The following is a 19695-nucleotide window of genomic DNA, read 5'->3' on the forward strand; positions in this document are numbered from 1 at the left end:
TAAAAGCATGGGTAAAAGCGTGTTACTGGCTGAAAGTTATTAAACATAGGAAGTGTGTTATTCATAGGTATGGAGATACGGATGAACACAAGCTTCTTACCTTTCATGTAGAAGTACTTGCGGTAGTAGTGGGCTCCGAGGTCTGCGTGCTCGATGAAGTAACTGGTCTTGCCCTGCTGCTGGATGTGGCTCTCTCTGGGCTCCTCCAGCACGGACACAGCATCGTTTGGGCACTGGAAGTTCAGCTGCAGCTGGCACGGCTGCCCACTGCTGCGTGCCTGCGATTGCCCCAAGCCTGCTCTCTCCTCCCCGCCCAGCTCATTGCGGAAGTGCGGGCAGCTGAGCAGCAGCTCATTGTCGTTCCCATCCCCTTCGTCCAGCCCCAAGTCCTCGGTGCTTCCTCCCAACACAGCTCCGGGGGAGTGAGTCCCAGTACCGCCCCCGGGAGGAGCAGGCAGAGCTGGGCTGCGGAGCTGAGAGGCAGCCGAGGCCCCGGAGGTGATGTTCTTCTTGCGACCAATGCTGTCGCGGTTGGAAGCAGCCTCAATTAGGTCAAACAGGATGCTCTGCACATCGTAGTGGGCGAAGTTTCTGACCCAGGCCCCTCCGGGTAGATTCTCGTTACAGGGCTGCAGCTGAGGTTGGCTTTTCGGCTTTTTCTGAAGCTCGGATTTGTTGGGCTTCACTACGGAAGGGGTGAGAGCTCTGAAATAGGAATCCGGTTCGGCTCCTCCTGCTTGGAGCCCTAGAAGGAGGAAGGGGTCTTTGAAACGCTGGGCTGGAGGACTCAAGGCACCCTGATCATCGCTGCTCTGTGCCCTTGCTCGACTCTGCCTTTCCAGAGAAGATAGACTTCCGTACTCCCTGTGCAGGACTACATCTTGTTCCCCCAAAGCTGGCCCACCTTGTAGTTTATCCCCTCCGTCCACACTGCCCCCCACTTTCCCAGACACTTCAAGATCCCCCAAAGTCACGTCACTGTTGCTCCGCTGCATCACATGGCTTCTCCCTGCAGACCGCAGTGCTCCGCTCCCTATCCCGGACCCTTTCTCCTCTCCTTCCTTCCTGGGTGGCCACTCAGCCACCACCTTCCCCCGCAGGGTACCGATTAGCGGCTCCCTCTTCGACTCGAAGGTGACCCCAGCCAAGGAAGGCCGGGGGCTTTGCCGGCGAAACTTGCGGATGAATAGGTCGTCCGACTGCATGGTTGACGCCGCCAGGGTAACGGCTCTCCGACGTCCTCACTTCCTGCCTGCCCGGCTCACTTCCTGTGTTGCTTCTCAGCTGTTACAATGCCACTGCTTTCTGCTGGACAGTGCTGGGGATGCTCTGCACATGAAAAGGGGCTGGAGAAGGAATCGCTGGGAGGAAGCGGGCGTTCCGGTCGGTTTGTTCATGTGAGGCTGACAGGAGTCTGCTCCAACTATCCTTCCTATGGTTTTGTGTGTCCCGATAAATCAAGAATCTTCTGGAACAGTATATTGTAGATAAAGTCAGTTAACAGATGGTTAAGAAGTTAATAATTGGTGGTTTTATGGGCTCTTCAGCTTTGGCTAACCAAACAGGATGTTGCATATGATATAAAATGGAAACAGTTTTTTATTCAAGAAATACTGTGTCTGGAGTCACAAGGAATGAATAGTTTACAGTTTCAAGTGGAAAAGCTGGTGTTTGTTTAACTTTTGCTACTGGGAGATAGATGAGAAAGTAAATATTGCGTAGAATATATGGATATATTTATATATATTGTATATATAATATACAACTTTCTTTATTTCTCTCTTAATCCCAATACTCAAAATATTGCACTTTGAAGAGCTTGTTAAAAATGTTGCCTGAGAGTTTTTAATTTAAAAGTAAGCACCGGATGCTTGATCTTCTTACTTTAAAGGATGATGGATCAATTCCTTTGATTGAAAGAATATTAGATGTTTTGTATTTCCCCTTTAAGTGAGAATCAGCTGGCTCCAATCTCAGTAAGAGCACCAGTATTCTCCTTGGCAACTGATGTCATTTCCTGTGGCGGCCTACTCTCCCCAAAGGCCTCAAACACAGTTCATTAGAACTTGTCAAAGCTGTTGCCGTAGAAACCAAGAAGGTGAGATAGCAGTAGTTCCAGAAGAGTGGAAGTTCAGAATTATAGACACACTTTGTCCAAATACTTTTTTCACATCGATTCTAGCTTCTGGTTTCACTTCTCTTGTTTTGGAGCTCGAATAGACCAGGATTTTGGCACAGTCTCAATACAATTGTTCTGGAATTAGCCCACAGTGATACAGGTGTCTTTATTTCCCTTCTGCTGGTCAATCACAAAGACCTGCAGAGAGCAAACAAACAAGGAAAGGAGTTAGTGTTGTTTAATACGAGGTTACAGGACAATGAGCGTCTGTGTACGAGGGAATATCGGAGGGTAGGAGTGAATGGAGCGAGGCTGGGAGCTATCAGCGTTCATATAACCTGAACACAGACAGAACTCCACTACATACCACTTAATTATTCATATAGAAGCTGACATATCCAGCTCTCTTTGCTTTCCATTCATGATGGTGTCTATTGTGATTTTTATTGGCAAGAGGGGCGAGGTTGATGAAGAGAATAATGTTAGTGGCTGAGGAAGGTGATGTGATGTCACTGTTATGGTTTGACTGGAATTCCAGGTCTGAGGTATTGTGACCTGGTCAACTGTAATAGAAACGCAATATGGGATGTTGAGGTCATGAATGGGGTTAACCTAGATACGTGGTATTTAAGACCTAGATGTCATTAGGTAAGCTAATGAGGTGTCAGTATCAGAGGACTGATTTACAGAATGTGGAATAACTTCTTGTGTTCTCAAGATACATGCAAGAATATGGACTGACCTTAAATCCCAGAAATCAAATACTCTTAAATACTTAAATATTGTTCATGCCCTGCCCTATTCTCCATTGCGTTACAACCTCAGGCAATGGCCATAGGGATTAATACCAATGTTGCAGGTATCTGGGCAGCAAGCGCATACACTGCTGCTTCATGCTAATGATATATCATCTAATCCTCAAACAATAAGACAAACTGGACCCAATCAGAAGCCATGCCATTCTGAACTCTGCCCGCCGAGTGTAAGAGAACACTGGCACTGTAGGTGAGGCCATGCAGGTACGACAGACTGGGTGTGAACATCATGCAACCGACTCCCTCTCATTCAAAACAGGTCACTCAACAGAATTGGACAACATTGGACCTGACCTTACTGGTGCATTTATAAAGGTGCCCCCAAATCAAGTCTATTCCCTGCCTGTTCCCACGCCATTCCCCTCCTCATCTTCTGACAGGGTTTTTTATAAAAAAAAGTCATCCACATGGCGCAACAAACTACTACTTATTGATTTTAAAAAAGCCATTCTGCCGGGGATTCTGGGTAAAAGCAAGGATACTGCACTTGGATGATATCTATGAAGGGGAAAACATGCTCTCAATTGAAGGACACATTTAATTTTTCTAAATCAGAATTGTGGAGATACCTCCAACTAACACACTGTGTAGTTACCACAAATAAACCACGGCTGATAACAGACACAGAGGCGTTACTCCAGCAAATGTGGCACCTTCAAGAGGTGCTACTAAATGGTACAGTCTGCTAAGACAGGCACAAGCTTCAACATTACACAGCCTTTGGACAGGATGGGAAAGAGTGACTGCCTCGGAGGAAGTTCCACTGGCTCATAGTATAACGCTTCCAGAGAGGTGCAGTCCCATTTATTATATTAGTAAATGATGAACAGACGCTGTTGGACAGCCAGCGGAATTGCTGGACTGAAACAAAGGGCTCCTCGATGCAGCAGACAGGAAGCCATGCTGCTGAATATGCTTTATGAATGTGAAATGACACAGGAGCTCTGGTCAGAAACAGCAGGGTTTTCTGAGTAGAGTATTAGGGATATTGTTCCCATGGAATCCAGCATTTCGTGTGATGGGGATTATGCCTGTCTGAGGATATAGATAACCAGCAACAACACATTGCATGGGGTCGACCAGCATTAATAACAGGCTGTAGGGTTACAGTCAACATTTCCTACTCTGTTTGGGAATGGATGGATTTATGAACTAAAATAGCATCATATAAACAGCTGGGTTATAAAAGGAATAACAGGAGTGGGGCCCCTTTCCGACCTCTCTAGATTAGGGGTAACAGGACCAAAATACAGGGGTGTAAAAGGCAACAACGACAATGCCTTTCGTCAGGTTTTCTAAACATTAAATTAAAAACAGTCTAATACAGAATTTGAAAAAACAAATTAAAATAGAGATCAAAAATTGTTTAAAAAAAACGAAAATAAAAAGCTAGTTTGTAGAAATATAACAATTGAGAGTCTAAAACACAAACAGAATAAAAAATAAATATAAAAAAACTTTAATTGTAAAATGTAAAGTTTGTAACAACAGAACAATTAAAAACCTATAAAAACCCATTCATACATAATAATTAGAATGACCCCGTGCAGGAGATAAGTATAGTTGGAGATCTATCCTGTTCTTTGTAACAACATGTGTGTGCATGTACAGTGTGTATATACAGCTGTAGTCAAAAGTTTGCATACCCCAATGGAGATTTATAATTTCTGGACATTTCTCGAAAAACAAAACATTTTAGGAAAAATCTTTTGTAGCAAAAGTTTTGCTTTTGTGGATGAGGAAAACAAGTTGCAGTTATTTATTTCAGCAATTATTTTGCAAAACTCAAAAAATGGTAATTCAAAACGTATTCACACCCTTTGATGCTATGATAGTATTGTTTACAAGGTGCTAGAAATTGCAATATGATAATGCAGAACCTAATTCTAGAAAAGTCTAGGAAATGCAGGATTGTAGGTGAACATTCTTAGACAGGATACAATGATTAGGCATAGGATGATTGCTGTCATTATCAATAAGTCAATATGGGAAAAAGTAAAGAGCTATCTGAACACCTTAGGCAGAAAATTGTTTATTGTTATAAAGCTGGAGAAGGATACAGGATGATTTTCAAGCATTTGAGTATCCCAATTTCAATTATTGTTTCTATTATCAAGAAGTACAAGACTCATGGTACTGTCACAACACTCCCTTGGTCTGGAAGAAAGAACGTTCTTTCACCAAGAACAAGTAGAAGATTTGTGAGGAAGGTTAATAACAATTCAAGATTGACTGCCAAAGATATTCATAGTGATTTGGCTGGAAGTGGGACTGGGGTTTCCATTTCAACCATAGGTCGAGTATTGCATGGTGAAGGTCTCAATGGTCGCAGGCCAAGGAAAAAGCCACTCTTAGGAAAACGTCACAAGGACAATCGCTTAAAGTTTGCAAAACAGAATTTGAACGATGGATATGAGTTCTGGTCAGGTTTTGTGAAGTGATGAAACAAAAACCAAGCTATTTGGTCACACTGATAGTCGTTACGTTTGGAGAAAGTCTGGTGAGGCGTACACAGAAAAGAACAACATACTGTCAAGCATGGATGTGGTAATATCATTCTGTGGGGCTGTTTTTCCTCTAATGGCACAGGAAACTGAGTTCCATTACACTGTAAAATGGATTCTATAGCATACCAAAAGATATTAGCCAATCATCTGAAACCCTCCGCTACAAAACTTGGTTTAAAGCGCAAATGGACGTTCCAACACGACAACGATCCAAAGCTCACATCAAAATCTACTTCAGAATGGTTAAAGAAGAGTAAAATCAAGGTTCTGGAATGGCCTAGTCAAAGTCCCGTTCTAAATCTGATTGAGAATCTTTGGTATGACCATTGTGCAAACACAGTAAATTGCTGTTACAGACCCTCCCTGTTAGGTGACATTACGAGGGCTTTAGTTCAGCAATAACATGGCAAAAAAAGAAAGCCAGACCACCTGCACAGTGCGGTCAACCCACGCACAAGCTGGCTCTGTACTGTGTTTGTACAACGGTCACATCTCCTAATGACCAAACACAAACAAACAACACAAGCTGGTCAGTTTTACAGCTTTCTTTTAAATTATAAACCAGGGTTGAGAAATCAACCCGTCACCACTAAGGATTTGTCAAAAGCCCAGTAGATCTGGGGTATGCATACCACCTGCTGCACAAAACATACGATCCAGCTCTACAGCTCAAAACCAGCAGCTCATTTTCACGTTTAGTAGCAGAACAAACAGAACAACTCAACACAAAACAAAGAGTTTTTATTTTAACTTTAGAATTGTGATGTATGCTCTTTGCTCCAGATGATATCATGTGATGGAGTGGCATTCTGACAAAGCCCCAACCGCATGAGATGACATCACTGATAATAATAAGAGACACCGACACTCCACAGCCTCATTGAGAGGCTCTCCTGTGAAATGGCGGGACAATTACACAGCAACGGTGACTTACGAAACCAAGGAAACATCAATGCAGGGATTAGAGAGCAGTGAAGAACCATCTGAGCTGCTCTCATTATCAGGTGTAAATTGCCGGTACAGACACTCCCTGTTAGGTTCAGCAATAACATGGCAAAACAGGCAAGCCAGTAAAGCTGAGGGAACATGAAACCACCTTTTCAGGAACAGTGACTTGAAACCTGGTTCCAGGAGACCAGGCGATTTAGTTTGAGGTGCTTTATCAAACCCCAAGTCTCCCCTGGTGTGCCATGCAGTGGCCTGAAACCTGGTCTACTGAAACAAGCCACAAAGAGGCTTTGTGTTCCCTCGGCCTAACACGACTGAGCATTCAAGTATCTGAATGAACACGTCAATGACCATGACATAATGAACAGTATGTACAGAACAGTCTAGAATAAGACATGGCAGAGAACAGTTTAATGGAAATCGGATCAGTGGTATTGAAGACCTGGATGTCATTAGGTAAGCAATGAGGTGTCAGTCTCAGGGTATAGTAAAACAACTGATTTACAGTGTGTGAGATAACTTCTTGTGTTCAAGATATGTGTAAAATTATAAGTCTGACACACACCTTGATATTATTATTATTTGTTTATTTAGCAGAGGCCTTTATCCAAGGCAACTTACAGAGACTAGGGTGTGTGAACTATGCATCAGCTGCAGAGTCACTTACAACTACGTCTCACCCGAAAGACGAAGCACAAGGAGGTTAAGTGACTTGCTCAGGGTCACACAATGAGTCAGTTGCTGAGGTGGGATTTGAACTGGGGACCTCCTGGTTACAAGCCCTTTTCTTTAACCACTGCACCACACAGCTTCCTTATGTCTCCTGCAATATGTCCCCTGCAATCTGATACACCAAGTTTTCAGACAGAGAAAACTTCATATGAAAAAAAAACATTATAACGTTTTTTAAGTAGTGATTTTATGTGAGTTTGGCCGTATCAGGAAACGTTATAAATAACATGATAGTGTTATCACGTTTAAACAAGCAGTCAGAAGCGATTTCTTTATCTTTCAGGTTATCCTGTGTTTCTGTTATCAGTTTTTGTGTTCAGTGATTTTGACAGTTTTTTTTTTTTCAGTGTAAGAAATATATATGTTATATCAAAAAATATAAACGTCTAAATCGTTTCTGAGGTATGTGTCAAGAGCTGTGGTAAATATGTCGCGAACACTGGTCTTGTCCATTCAACTTCATACTAGTTTGAACCAGATCAAACCACAGACTTGAACCGAAGACCTCCCCCACATCTACTTCCTTCACTGCTGCATTGCTTCCTGTCTCGCATGAGGAAGCGCGTGTTTTATTTATTATGATCACACTGCAGGCTGCTTAGCAAACCACTGCTTTGCAGGATTTACTGTGTGTGGCATTTAAAACAGTATCTAGAGTAAAAAGTCTACAGCACTTTTTAACTGTAGGAAACTATTTAGCAAATACACTAATACAAAACATTACTGCCCCTTCCTGTATATAAGTGGCTCTCTGTTAATTGTTTACAGTTACAATTGTTATAGCCTGCCCTGGACTGGAGGGAGCACCCTTTCTCTTAGGGGGTGAGGGAGGGAGCAGTTCAGTCTCCGTGCCTCAAGCCTGCCCTGGACTGGAGGGAGCACCCTTTCTCTTAGGGGGTGAGGGAGGGAGCAGTTCAGTCTCCATGCCTCAAGCCTGCCCTGGACTGGAGGGAGCACCCTTTCTCTTAGGGGGTGAGGGAGGGAGCAGTTCAGTCTCCATACCTCAAGCCTGCCCTGGACTGGAGGGAGCACCCTTTCTCTTAGACGGTGAGGGAGCAGTTCAGTCTCCATGCCTCAGGCTTGCCCTGGACTGGAGGGAGCACCCTTTCTCTTAGGGGGGTGAGGGAGGGAGCAGTTCAGTCTCCATGCCTCAAGCCTGCCCTGTACTGGAGGGAGTACCCTTTCTCTCAGGGGATGAGGGACTGTGGCAAATGTGAGTTAGGAAATCGCAATACATAATCAAAAGGATTACAGCAAACCCATTTTTTTCAAACCATCTCCCTTCAGAAGGTTTTAGGAGTTAGAAGCCGTGGTTAAAAAAGGTCCTTTTATTGAAACTGTCTTCACATGTACAATTCTAAACTCAGCACCACTGAGTGTTTCATAGTTATGGCTGGTAGTATTAGTTTTACTCACTGTTAGACTCGGGGGTGAGCGATTTGCTAAAAATAATTGTGAAATCTTACAGTACAAAGCGAAAGTTGTTTAATATCATATCAGTGTTTACAAAGACACTACAAACCTTTTTTTGTACTAGGCTATAATATAAACCCTTCCCATTCTTTATTTTATTGCATACATTGTGTCGTGTTTATTTTGAATTTGTGAATCTGTCTTTGAAAAATTCTTCTTTTTTTTAAATGTTATGCATTCTGTATGCTTGTTTCTTATTTCTGTGATGTGTGATGTCAGTATGGTATTTATATTTTTTATTGTAAAAAAGCTTTGGGATACTATATCATATGTAAAAAGGGCACGCGTGTGTGGCTACATATTGTCAGTTTTTTATGCTTTCATTTTTATTTGCGACCTGCAGTTTCTTGGCTTTTTTTGAAAGCCAAGAAACTTGTCTTATTTGAAAGAACTGAAAGACTTCCTTTGCTGTATTGTGACTGACTGTGCTGTCAAAGGATAGCAGTGTTCCTTTTTGATGTCCTGCAGTGTGTTGATACCAAGCTTTTTCTGTTTAGTTCTCCTCCAGTTTTAAATAATAATTCTCTAATCCTAACATTAAACATTATACCAGACATTTAGTGCATGTAAAATAGCTGTTTTCTATTTGAAATGCTTAAAAACAAATTTGGGAGCAGTTAGGGGATGTGAATAGTCAGATAGTTTTCCAATTGGTTTCATGTGGGACGGCATTGACATTTTTGAAAATCCAGTATTGCACCGAATATAGCCTTGCAGCCAAATAATATTTCTCAAGAACAGGCAAGACAGCCCTCCTAGTTTAGAGAGTGGGAGTCTCCTTTTCTTTTTTCTGGGCTGGGAACTTTCCATAGAAAATCTACCCAATAGAGAGATTGGCAGCATTTTCCAGTTCAGCATGCTATTAATTAGAATTATTATACTGATTATTGGTAACCTTTGTTCCAACCCTCTCATAATAAATGATTTACATGCAAATAAACATTTTCACATCCAACTAACAGTATAATTTTTCATGGACCCAGCCTCCCCAAATAATATCTATAGATCAATTTCTTCTTAGGTATAAAACTGACTGCACTGGCACTGTAGATGTGAAAAATCCCTCAAGGGCTTTGCCAATGGACCCCACTGGGGGCCTCATTAGTCCCCAAACCCCTTGTGCATAGGAAACGCACACTGCTCCTCCACAGTGCGTAACCCTGTAGAGTGTACTCACTGTTTTCTGTAGGAGTCTAACCCTGGTTTTACCTCTCTCTTAATCCACCCTTTAAATGACAAACTCTTGTTTCATATCTCTCTGAACCGCTCTGAATAGTTAACTTCAATTACAGTAGCAGTCTGTCAAAAGCATTTCCCTTGATCGCCACAGATTGACTGATAGCTTCAGTTATTAACAACTCTCGATGTGATAAAGAAAATTGAGTCTCGATTGCTGTTCTTACCTGCAAATGACAATGTGTGTTGGAACGGTTTGCAGGTTGTTCTCGTCTGCTTGTCTCTTCTGGTTTCTCGTCTCTATTTTAGCTGACTTTTGTGACGTCACAACATGTCACCACAAGCAGGATTCTGGTTTGTCTGTCAGTCTGTTTCCTGTGCTGCACAGTTTGCTGTTCATGTGTCAAATACACACAATCATGCAGGTGCTTCCACAGCACTGCTCACTTTGTGCAGTCTACTCAGCTCTCATTTTCTCACAATGACATCTTTTTAGGGTCAAAACATGGGGACTCTTAAATGCACTATAACTACCTTAATTTTGCACCAATCTTCCCAAACTTTTAGACTTTTTGCTTTTGGCTCTAATCCAATAGACTTTCAATTTGATATGAATATTTTAAACCTGTACATGCACTCATTCACTTTCTTAACTAAAGTGATCCAAAAGCTTTGCATCACCCTGTAGAATTAACTAATGTTGCTTCATGAAGTCGAGTGAAACCTGCTGAATAATGTTACGTTAACATATTGAATTGCACACCGCTTTGGAGTTTTCCATTAATGACAAGCTGACAAAAATTGAAAAATTTGACATTTCGAAATCTAACATGAAATAGTGTACTATTATTATGGCTTCCGGTAGTCTTTTGCAATATAATTGTGGAGTTTATTTGATTACATGATGTTAAATAAAAGGTCAAATAATGTTCATATAGTTTTTTCTTTCTTTCTTTTTTTTTTTAATTAGGTCTTAATCCTAAAATTCTAAATGATGCCAAACTGGCCACAGCTGTACATGTCACAGTCCATCTAGTCCTGACCTGCTGTCAAAGGGTCCCCACGCACCATGAGAACGGCTGTTCTGTGCAGTATATATACACGTTAAGAGAAGAATCAACTACTGTACTAGTCGAATAGTTGAGGTAAAAATAGTTGACTAGCCTCACTGTGTTAAATATTGCTGTATCTTGTATTTGAACATGTATGGTGCTCTATTTTTGCAGTTTGAATCAGCTTGGGGTTCTGTATATATATATATATTTTAAATGTTGTTTATTTCTTGCACTTCCTTCCATCTGAAACCACATGCCTCACTGTTTCTTCACAATCAGTACTATTATTTTTTTTATTATTTGTATATTTAGCAGATGCCTTTATCCAAGGCGACTTACAGAGACTAGGGTGTGTGAACTATGCATCAGCTGCAGAGTCACTTACAACAACGTCTCACCCGAAAGACGGAGCACAAGGAGGTTAAGTGACTTGCTCAGGGTCACACAGTGAGTCAGTGGCTGAGGTGGGATTTGAACCGGGGACCTCCTGGTTACAAGCCCTTTTTTTAACCACTGAACCACACAGCCTCCTCAGTTTCTGAGGTCGACTGTCACTTTATTGTGGGGCTGAAAGACAGACAGACACCCAACTGAAATGGACCTGCTGCTGATGGAAATGAACGAGTCTGATTTCAAATTAGATAATATGATAAAAAAAACACCCCCTCAAACCTAACCAACCACGAAAATACGAGCCACGTTCATCGATGAAAGTCAAGCAGACAAAAGCGGCTTCTAGTATACAGGTTGTTCCCACGGTGGCGTTCTGCCTAGCAACAGACAGGAGGCTGTCACAACCATGCTACTTTCTGACAGGACGATAGAAGAGCACACTATTGAGACTGCCATCTTAATCACAAAACCACCTGGCACCCAGCACACAACACACAACACACAACACCCAGCACCCAGCACACAACACCCAGCACCTAGCACCCAGCACCCAGCACACACCACACAACACCCAGCACACAACACACAACACCCAGCACACATCACCCAGCACCCAGCACACACCACACAACACCCAGCACCCAGCACACAACACCCAGCACACACCACACAACACCCAGCACCCAGCACACAACACCCAGCACACAACACACAACACCCAGCACCCAGCACTCAGCACACATCACCCAGCACCCAGCACCCAGCACACAACACACAACACCTAGCACCCAGCACCCAGCACACAATACACAACATACAACACCCAGCACACATCACCCAGACGTTCACCAGTTTCCTGTTTACAAATGCAATGAAAAAATACCATTAAAAATCAAACAAACATTTAACATGACATGTGGCTCTTTCATATAGGAAAATATGAGCTCTACGAGGTGATGAGATTTACTGGAATCATATTGATAGCTGTATGCACTGTAAAAGAAAGCACATTCCAAACAGATTTTTTTTTTGTTCTTTGTATAAAATGTCATTTTGGTGTGCGTTTTCCTACAGCCTAGATTTAGGTCATTACTTTTAATCAGAGCAAATGGATGCTAAATCTTTAATAAATTCCATCGAGGGGCTTTTTTTACATGCAGCCAGAATGAAATATTCATTGGAGCTGATTAATATGTGGGCTGTGTAATCCCCTCGCCGCTCCCCCTCCATACGCTTCACTGTCAGCTTTTCGTCCTTCAGATTTCCATTTTGACAATATATCCGATCGCAGCTCTGTATCACACACTGACCGGCCAACCAGCCTGCCGCGTTCCATTCACACCACATGATATGATGACCTTTCAACTCCTACTTGTGGCAAACCATAACCATTGTAGAAATAAATCCAACGACAACCGTTTCGACTGGAAACCCTTACGTTGAATGCATTGAAAAAGACTTTAGATTGAATGTTTGTCACAGAGTTGAAAGGTCACATGGCATACAATGAGGGAGTCTGTTCTGCCCTGCAGGATTCGCCAGACAAGCTCAAAGCAGCTCAAAACTACACTTGGTTAAAGAAATCTCTGTTTGTAAGCCATGCTTTCAGTTACACTTCCTAGATCACCTGCAGAGTGAAATTGGCCCCACCCCCTCAGATCTTTTTTTTCCTGTCATTAACCAACCAGCTGCCTCCTGTGTTGACTGACATGCTTTCAGCCAGTGACATGGAAGGCACTCCTCTGGTGAAATGACCAAAGAAGGCAAGACAATCAAACTGAGAACTTTCTTTAACTTCATGTAGTAGCTGAGGTAAAATGGTCCAGGAAGTGCAACAGATTACCTGAAAACATATGAAGTGTTGAAATGAAATGACTGTACATGTGCGCTATAACATGTGCTTCTCTCAAAGCTCCACATTTGAGACCCTACATATGCACAAAAGGTGAAATCCCTTTAAAAACACAAGCATGTTTTTTACAGCTCGAATACAAATAGGATTAACTTACTTTTAAATACTTTCACTTGGCCTTCACACTGCGTACAGAAATCGCTCCTGCAATCAAAGAAGAAAAAAATACGATAAATAAAATAACTTCAGTGTGACCAGTGGAAATAGTGACACTGTAGTGAGTTGGCATCTCAGCCCACTGGATTGAATACAGAGGAAAAAGCTTGATCTGTAAGCCAAACAAGTCCATTCAGCTAAAGAGCCAGCTCTGTAGTGGAGCGGTCAGCCCTGGTCAGTATTATTAATTCATCAGACGTCAGGAGTAGATCCATTACATAAATACTACAGTGCAATACAGCTCCCATACAGAACATTCACCTGACCAGGCTGGTCTACTTTAATAGGGCAGAATCGAGTCGTGTGTCTTAGACACTTCACCTGGTGAGCTATTCCACGTGGGTATAACTCAAAATGTGACTCCTACCTTCTATTCCAAACTGACTTTACTCAGCTTCCATTTCCCCTGTCTCCTGTTCTCTGTGTTTAGTAATGGCAGGTTAACTAGATCATTGAGGATTGTATAATCTTCAATCAAATGCCATCTTTCATGTCTTCTTTTAAACAATTTTAAACTTGATTCACAGAATAGAAATTCAGGGTTCCACAAACGTATTATAAAGATATATATATTTTTGTAATCTTTGGAAAATATGAGTCATTTCTTCAGGATAAAAGAATATTATTTAAAAATACAGGCAAGCCATTTATGAGGAGAATCATCTTTAAATAGGGAAGGATTTAGCTTTATAAACACACTAAACAGCACACAGACACACTAAACATCACACAGACACACTAAACAGCACACAGACACACTAAACATCACACAGACACACTAAACAGCACACACACACACTAAACAGCACACAGACACACTATACATCACACATAGACACACTAAACAGCACACACACACACTATACATCACACACACACACTAAACATCACACACACACACACACTAAACATCACACATAGGGCATAGTATTCTGTCTGTGCATCTGTTTGTCTGTATGTCATACTTACTTTTTTTTACATGCGAGCACAAGTCTAATCCACAGAAAGTAAATCAGTTTGATGAACCATGATGCTAACTCTGCTTACTGAATGACATGTTGGTCTTAAATACCACTTATCCACTTCCCATTAAACTAGTCATTGCCATTTCTTATTCTACAGTATTCTGTACTGCTGATATACACCATGCTCACCTTATACATTATACTGACAGCTCTCATTTAGAATGTACAGCCAGTCCTTTATTTTGCTGTTTTCCCATGGTTATACTATGCATTTACCATTGTTTACCATGTTTGTTAACCATACCTGCATGTGCTTTACAATGCTTCCCTATGCCTTACCGTACCTCTCTGTGCTTAACAATGCTTCCCTATGCTTTACCACACCTCTGTGCTTTACAATGCTTCCCTATGCTTTACCATACCTCTCAGTGCTTTACAATGCTTCCCTATGCTTTACCATATCTCTCTGTGCTTTACAATGCTTCCCTATGCTTTACCATACCTCTCTGTGCTTTACAATGCTGCCCTATGCTTTACCAGACCTCTCTGTGCTTTACAATGCTTCCCTATGCTTTACCACACCTCTGTGCTTTACAATGCTTCCCTATGCTTTACCATACCTCTCTGTGCTTTACAATGCTTCCCTATGCTTTACCATACCTCTCAGTGCTTTACAATGCTTCCCTATGCTTTACCAGACCTCTCAGTGCTTTACAATGCTTCCCTATGCTTTACCATACCTCTCAGTGTTTTACAATGCTTGCCTGTGCTTTACAGTGCTTTCACGGTGCTTTATTACACTTTGCTGTGCTTTTATGAATCATTTTAAATGGTTGCTGACATACGTGTTAAGATTTCAAAAGCAAGCCTTGGTAAATGTCAATACCACAACCCAATCCTCTCAATGAATATGAAAGCACTCTAGACGCATCTCCACAATCCCCAGTGACTTCTTACATCTTTATTATGCCCAGGTGGGTCAGTAATGTAACTATAAACAGGTCTAAAGAATGCAATGATGTTTCCACTCATTCTTTCTCACGTTCTCCTGGTTTTACAAATCCTTACTGAATGGAGGAACAACAAAGACTGTTAACATATCAACAAGAAAGAACAAAGCAATTATACACTACGGCAGATTCATTAAAGGTGAAAAAACTTCCAGTAACACTTTACATGGTGTCTCTAATAACTGTGTATTTACATAGTAGTTACATAGTAAATACATGTGTACTTACACATCATTACAATGCTATTACAATTGTTTCAGAAAAGGGTTAGGGTTAGGGTTAGAGTTAGGGTTTAGGGGGTTAGGGTTAGGGTTAGGGTTAGGGTTAGAGTTAGCGTTGAGGGGGTTAGGGTTTGGGTTATATCATGCAAACAATTATACATTAAGTACATTGTAACTATGCATAATAACATTATAATTATTAGTAAGTATATATGTATTTACTAAGTAACTACTATGTAAATACACAGTAATTAAAGACAGTTAATATAACGTGTTACCCAACTTCCATAGTAAATATTTCATGTTTTGGGCACTTATAGGCAATATTCCCATTTTAGAGACCTTGTCTTTTGACCCACTTGCCCCTGTTATCCACTCAGACCCCTTACTAAATATTTGAATGATCACATCACAAGTGCAGTAATACCCCAACTCAACTCAATTGTAGGAATGTGAAACTAGGGCTGGGGTTTTTACTGCCCAGGTTCTCCCCCTTGCACGACTAAATATCTTGGTATTCCTGAAAAGACCATCGTCTCCTCATTAAATGTATTTGAATTTTCAAGAACAATCCGTCCCGCCTGTGCAGCGGTACCCCAAATATTATCAATCTCCTCCTAATGCAGAACGCCTGGGCTAGTCAGCTCTGGTGTTTACAGGACAGCTCAGTACTGTATGATATATATTGAAATGTAAAGAGGTTGAATTGTACATTTTGAGGAGGTTTCTTGATTGGGAAAGTCACAGCAACAATTTCACAGTGTAATTGGATTATCCGAATGCCTCCTGGTCCCAATTGATTTGGCTATCAGAAGCTTTACTGTACCAGTGTGGTGTATCCGAGTCATAGCCGCTTCTTGTTTGTCTTGTGCTGTGCTGCTCTGTCATGCTCAGCAGTGAGATAGGCCTCCTCCTGACCCAGCGGCAACTCCTCAGTCTCGCCTGACGCTAAGGGGGAGTTGGGTGTGTTTGTGTGGCTGACTGTGAGATCAGTGCAGGAGAGGCCTACTGCGTTATCTGTACTTACACAGACACTCACACACTGAGATAAGTACTGACAGACCAGCCTCCATACACACAACAACCACAATCCAGTACTCACTGAGATAACACTGACAGACCAGCCTCCATACACACAACCACCACAATCCAGTACTCACTGAGATACCACTGACAGACCAGCCTCCATACACACAACAACCACAATCCAGTACTCACTGAGATACCACTGACAGACCAGCCTCCATACACACAACAACCACAATCCAGTACTCACTGAGATACCACTGACAGACCAGCCTCCATACACACAACCACAATCCAGTACTCACTGAGATACCACTGACAGACCAGCCTCCATACACACAACCACAATCCAGTACTCACTGAGATACCACTGACAGACCAGCCTCCATACACACAACAACCACAATCCAGTACTCACTGAGATACCACTGACAGACCAGCCTCCATACACACAACCACAATCCAGTACTCACTGAGATACCACTGACAGACCAGCCTCCATACACACAACCACAATCCAGTACTCACTGAGATACCACTGACAGACCAGCCTCCATACACACAACAACCACAATCCAGTACTCACTGAGATACCACTGACAGACCAGCCTCCATACACACAACAACCACAATCCAGTACTCACTGAGATACCACTGACAGACCAGCCTCCATACACACAACCACAATCCAGTACTCACTGAGATACCACTGACAGACCAGCCTCCATACACACAACAACCACAATCCAGTACTCACTGAGATACCACTGACAGACCAGTCTCCATACACACAACCACCACAATCCAGTACTCACTGAGATACCACTGACAGACCAGCCTCCATACACACAACAACCACAATCCAGTACTCACTGAGATACCACTGACAGACCAGCCTCCATACACACAACAACCACAATCCAGTACTCACTGAGATACCACTGACAGACCAGCCTCCATACACACAACCACAATCCAGTACTCACTGAGATACCACTGACAGACCAGCCTCCATACACACAACAACCACAATCCAGTACTCACTGAGATACCACTGACAGACCAGCCTCCATACACACAACCACAATCCAGTACTCACTGAGATACCACTGACAGACCAGCCTCCATACACACAACCACAATCCAGTACTCACTGAGATACCACTGACCGACCAGCCTCCATACACACAACCACAATCCAGTACTCACTGAGATACCACTGACAGACCAGCCTCCATACACACAACCACAATCCAGTACTCACTGAGATACCACTGACAGACCAGCCTCCATACACACAACCACAATCCAGTACTCACTGAGATACCACTGACAGACCAGCCTCCATACACACAACAACCACAATCCAGTACTCACTGAGATACCACTGACAGACCAGCCTCCATACACACAACAACCACAATCCAGTACTCACTGAGATACCACTGACAGACCAGCCTCCATACACACAACCACAATCCAGTACTCACTGAGATACCACTGACAGACCAGCCTCCATACACACAACCACAATCCAGTACTCACTGAGATACCACTGACAGACCAGCCTCCATACACACAACCACCACAATCCAGTACTCACTGAGATACCACTGACAGACCAGCCTCCATACACACAACAACCACAATCCAGTACTCACTGAGATACCACTGACAGACCAGCCTCCATACACACAACAACCACAATCCAGTACTCACTGAGATACCACTGACAGACCAGCCTCCATACACACAACCACAATCCAGTACTCACTGAGATACCACTGACAGACCAGCCTCCATACACACAACCACAATCCAGTACTCACTGAGATACCACTGACAGACCAGCCTCCATACACACAACCACAATCCAGTACTCACTGAGATACCACTGACAGACCAGCCTCCATACACACAACAACCACAATCCAGTACTCACTGAGATACCACTGACAGACCAGCCTCCATACACACAACCACAATCCAGTACTCACTGAGATACCACTGACTGACCAGCCTCCATACACACAACCACAATCCAGTACTCACTGAGATACCACTGACAGACCAGCCTCCATACACACAACCACAATCCAGTACTCACTGAGATACCACTGACAGACCAGCCTCCATACACACAACCACCACAATCCAGTACTCACTGAGATACCACTGACAGACCAGCCTCCATACACACAACCACCACAATCCAGTACTCACTGAGATACCACTGACAGACCAGCCTCCATACACACAACAACCACAATCCAGTACTCACTGAGATACCACTGACAGACCAGCCTCCATACACACAACCACAATCCAGTACTCACTGAGATACCACTGACAGACCAGCCTCCATACACACAACAACCACAATCCAGTACTCACTGAGATACCACTGACAGACCAGCCTCCATACACACAACAACCACAATCCAGTACTCACTGAGATACCACTGACAGACCAGCCTCCATACACACAACAACCACAATCCAGTACTCACTGAGATACCACTGACAGACCAGCCTCCATACACACAACCACAATCCAGTACTCACTGAGATACCACTGACAGACCAGCCTCCATACACACAACAACCACAATCCAGTACTCACTGAGATACCACTGACAGACCAGCCTCCATACACACAACCACAATCCAGTACTCACTGAGATACCACTGACAGACCAGCCTCCATACACACAACCACAATCCAGTACTCACTGAGATACCACTGACAGACCAGCCTCCATACACACAACCACAATCCAGTACTCACTGAGATACCACTGACAGACCAGCCTCCATACACACAACCACAATCCAGTACTCACTGAGATACCACTGACAGACCAGCCTCCATACACACAACCACCACAATCCAGTACTCACTGAGATACCACTGACAGACCAGCCTCCATACACACAACAACCACAATCCAGTACTCACTGAGATACCACTGACAGACCAGCCTCCATACACACAACCACAATCCAGTACACACTGAGATACCACTGACAGACCAGCCTCCATACACACAACCACAATCCAGTACTCACTGAGATACCACTGACAGACCAGCCTCCATACACACAACCACAATCCAGTACACACTGAGATACCACTGACAGACCAGCCTCCATACACACAACCACAATCCAGTACTCACTGAGATAC

General features: G+C 42.9%; 1 protein-coding gene across 4 annotated transcripts in view; it reads right to left on the reverse strand.

Moving 5' to 3' along the window:
- The window catches only part of LOC117398704 (signal-induced proliferation-associated 1-like protein 2), an 80093-nt gene that overhangs the window by 41844 nt on the left and 18554 nt on the right, over positions 1–19695 (reverse strand). For 3 of the 4 annotated variants that reach the window (XM_059012092.1, XM_059012089.1, XM_059012090.1), the window contains exons 2-3: positions 13228–13274; positions 101–2317 (exon numbers count right to left, since the gene is read on the reverse strand). In XM_059012092.1, the coding sequence (XP_058868075.1) occupies positions 101–1205 (1105 nt within the window). In that variant the 5' untranslated portion in view covers positions 1206–2317; positions 13228–13274. Of the gene's footprint in view, positions 1–100; positions 2318–9997; positions 10082–13227; positions 13275–19695 lie in introns of those variants that run through there. The other variant, XM_059012091.1, reaches the window with a different exon arrangement.

The sequence above is a fragment of the Acipenser ruthenus genome, chromosome 43, assembly GCF_902713425.1.
Source record: "Acipenser ruthenus chromosome 43, fAciRut3.2 maternal haplotype, whole genome shotgun sequence".
Taxonomy (NCBI): Eukaryota; Metazoa; Chordata; class Actinopteri; order Acipenseriformes; family Acipenseridae; genus Acipenser; species Acipenser ruthenus.